The 4,064-nt window shown below is 40.0% G+C and overlaps 1 protein-coding gene across 1 annotated transcript in view; it reads left to right on the top strand.

Annotated features, from left to right (window-relative positions):
* LOC117114258 (iodotyrosine deiodinase 1-like) overlaps positions 1–4,064 on the top strand; it is a 7,708-nt gene that overhangs the window by 3,404 nt on the left and 240 nt on the right. Inside the window, exons 2-3 of the mRNA XM_033257862.1 lie at positions 2,981–3,201; positions 3,623–3,718. Coding sequence (XP_033113753.1) covers positions 2,981–3,201; positions 3,623–3,718 — 317 coding nt within the window. The remainder of the gene's footprint in view (positions 1–2,980; positions 3,202–3,622; positions 3,719–4,064) is intronic.

Here is a 4,064-nt window from a genome sequence, read left to right as displayed (position 1 = left end):
TTTCTTTATTTATTTATATTTCAGAAAATGTTGTCCAAAAATTTTAATGGGTGGATACATTTTTTACTACTTATGTTCTCGAATGCAGCGCGACATGACCCGTGTCCCACAATTTATATTTCATTTACTCGTTAATTTAATCTATTAATGCGAACAAATGTAGGCCTACACTTATGAAGAAACGTAAACAATTCATCAAAACTAATACCTGCAAGATGGAATCTGCTAGCTGTGTATAGATAGGTGCGTACAGTAAGTGTTGATGTGCATAAACAGTTGAACACCCCTCTCTCCTCCCCCGCCCCCTCCCCTTAATTGAAAAAAGCCTCCTATCTTGGTTCAATCTCCAGTAGGTCGAGTGTGTTTTGTCAGGAGCCAGGGGCGGCGCCAGGAATTTCCCGATGAGGAGTTCAAGCTCAAGGGGGTCGACGCACCCCCCACCCCTCCACGTCGGGGAAGTCTAGTAACATCCTCCACCCCCCAACCCCCAACCCCGGAAGGGGAAAATCTTAATTCGTCGGGGAATATTTAAAATGTTGTATTAATTATAGGATTCTTTATTTTCAAAAAGAATGTCGGGGTACTAGTCCCCCTGTCGAGGGTACTAACCAACTGTCGGAGGTCACTGTAGGGGAAGAACTGGAGCACCACTGCAACGCATACGGTCGCAATAGCATAGGGCCTACAACACCTCGCACATACGGTAGCACTGCTCGTACTAAACAGTTTTTAATCCCTGAAATTTTGACAGCTTCGTAAGACGTGTAGTTTCGGCGCTCGAGGTTTTATTTTTCTCCGACGACCCTGCTGGTCGAGTGCATGTTTGCTGTTGTGTTAAATAATAATTATAATACTTTGAAGTGGTAATTATTAGTTGTGTAAATTGTTTATGTTGTGTCCGACTGCAATCCATCACGTATGTACGGTAATTCGCAGGAACAGGTTGCTCTCCTCAGAAATCACTCTCCAATAAGCTTTAGAAGAGAAAATAGGGCCAAGATCCCGTAAACAATCTGGGTAATGGTGCAATGTGCAAAGAACGAGTCAGTGGGGAGATATATCGTTTTCTTTTTCTCGGCCTACAGGTCCTCCCTAGAGTTTAACGCCATGTCCTCTGAATCAGGCGTCGTGTGTATTTGGTTGACTATTAAAATGTAGATAAAGAAATTGGCTAATCCCAATAAAAACAAAATACCCTTTATATTACTGTAGTTATAACTGATCGTCGAACTGCGGTGTCCTTGTTCAATAAGAAAAATACAGCTACCGTATATACTTGCGTATAAGACGAGGCTTAGAATAGCAAATTACGATCGGAAAACGGGGTCGCTTTATACGCACGACATACACAACTTAGATTTATTAAATCACTTGCCTTAAGGGCGAATATCGTCCGTAACACATGAATTTACTACTGCAGTGAAGCTAATAAATGTTAGTTTAAATTAACGCAATTTTAAATACGGAGAAATAAGATTTTGATGTTTAAAAACTCATAAACGGTACGTATTTTGGAGGAATATTAGCCTCGCATTATTGGCTCCGTTTATAGGCAGCTAGATGCAGTATCAAGACCATAACAAGCAGAAAAATTATGAATTCCGACGATGAAGCAGGGGGTCGTATACGCCCGACATACAAAAATATCCAAACATCTTCGCAAACTCATGGGTAATCTTATACGCGAGTCGCCTTATAGGCCTATGCCTACGCGAGTACATCTTGAGGTCAAGCGTGGAGCGCAACTATAAGGAAAACCTGAGCATTGCTTGAAGATAACATACATCACGTGGATAGGGCCTGTTTAGAGCCGTCCATTTTCAATCGCCATATAATTTCTTCTATAACGATTAACCGTGAGTTGTCAGTAAAACTTTTACTGGGTAAGGCATGTGGTTCAGCCTTACAATTTTTTGGAATACCCAGCCGAAATTCAGTATAAAAAAACGTGTTTCATAAGAAATTCACGTATATTCAATTTTTAATTGTTGTTTTATCAATCACCGTTCATAAAAAACGGACACTTCACCAAATATTGCAATCGTCAGGTATGCACGGTACTGAACGTGCCATATCCACTGGCCGATCAGACACCTCCCTGAGTTCACAGGTGGTACGGTAACTACTTGCACGCACAGGCGGCTAGATGTGTATAAGAGACAGTTGCCTCACCTCATCCATCATCTACAAAGCCACTGTCTACTCAGATGATGACAAAAAATGCTACACCGGGCTCACTGACACACCGTTCAACACCCGATACACAAACCACAAATACACTTTTAACACCCCCAAACACAGAAACAGCACCGTACTCTCCAAATACGTATGGAAATTAAAAGATAGCAACACACCCTACAATAGCCCACGAAAGTCTAGAAGAAGACTTATTTCCAGTGGGGTCCTTCTGGTGGTGATTGGGCAGTACACCGGGAGACATTCCCCTACTCTTTTCCGAAGAGTGTACTGCGTTCTTTAACGTGCACATGGGCCATAATGCACACGGAACCAACGGCTTAAACGTCTCATCCGAAAGACGGTGCGCTATTGTAACTTGTATTTCAGCCCTCTAGCTGAAACACAAGGAGAGGCAGCGATGGGAATTGAACCGGGGACCTAGAGATCTCCACGGTACAGCGCACACACAGCGGCTACCACCAGATTAGCCGACTGAGCTAAGCTGCTCTCCATCCATGCTCTCCATATAATTTTATATATATATACCGGTACGGTATTTTAAAGTAGTGTTACTTGAATACAACATACAAGTACATATCTTACTTATGATAACATTTGTTTGCATTGCCGATTATAATATAACAATTTAAATACTAATTCTATTATTATATAGTTTCTTTTTAATATTTAATTGTGTTGCCAGGAGAAAAAACAATTTCAAATTTTAATTTGATAATAATGTTATCTTTTATCTTGTATCTTGTATAATTTAATGAAATTAACACTGTTATACTCTTGATAGGCACTGCCCCTAGTGGCGCGCACACAGAACCATGGTTTTTTGTTGTAGTTTCCGATTCAGAAACAAAATCCAAGATTCGAGTGATAGTTGAGAACGAGGAACGCGTCAATTATGAGAAGAGGATGGGTCAGCAATGGCTGGATGACTTGGCAAAACTGAACACGAAATGGAGCAAACCATATATTGACGTCGCACCTTACGTCATCGTCGTTTTTAAGCAGGTCTGTATATCCTAACGTTTGTCTGTTATTATCAATAAGGAACTATTGAAATCGATAAAATCTGGGATCTGTATCGAGATTATATAATTGGTGTTATGTCTAAAATAGAATGCACAATTCTGGTGGATGCCTATTGGCATAATAATTCATTGTTTATATGCACATTCGTCGTAAGTACTCATTCATAGAATCATTAATCAAGTTGTATTATCGCCGTTATTTTGCCAAAAGTGTTGTCCATGTTTTCAGTAGATTTGTTTTTCCTCCTTTTTTCTAAATCAGATTAATTTATATTGTTTAATATTTACTTACACTTTATGACATTACTGAGAAATCTTTTAAAAGAACTAACAATATGTATTAGAAGTTTTATTATAGTGTTATTATATTTTAAAACATTTGTTGCAAATTAATCATGCAGGTGTATGGCTTGCAAGAAGATGGTACACGAACCGTTAACTATTATCATGAGATGAGCTCTGCGATCTCTGTGGGGCTTCTCCTTGCTGCCTTACAGGTAAAAAAAAAAACCCAAAAAAACCAAACATTCAAATACAAATACATCGGCAGTAGGCGCATTTGTTGTCTCGGTCAGTGGCGGCGCCATGGAGCGTCTGAAATCTGGGGAAGGGGGGTGGGGGGCTAGGTACGATTTGAGCGGGCCTTGTCGGGTGTCGATTAAAATGTTTCGAAAGTGGCCGAAAAAAAACAATTTAGGGGTTTCATAGGCTTATTTATTTTATAAATCGATTTAATCGATTTTATAGATAGTCTACTAATATGTAGAAAATACATATAATTTGTTTTTCTTCCCACGAATTGTGGTTTTTCTCCTTTTCTCTGGGGGGGGGGGGGGGGTGGGG

This window comes from Anneissia japonica, unplaced genomic scaffold, assembly GCF_011630105.1.
Source record: "Anneissia japonica isolate Jap-2015-1 unplaced genomic scaffold, ASM1163010v1 scaffold2994_len2133135_cov197, whole genome shotgun sequence".
Taxonomy (NCBI): domain Eukaryota; kingdom Metazoa; phylum Echinodermata; class Crinoidea; order Comatulida; family Comatulidae; genus Anneissia; species Anneissia japonica.
The sequence above is the reverse complement of the archived record's forward strand: the minus strand, read 5'-3'. Positions and strand labels throughout refer to the sequence as shown.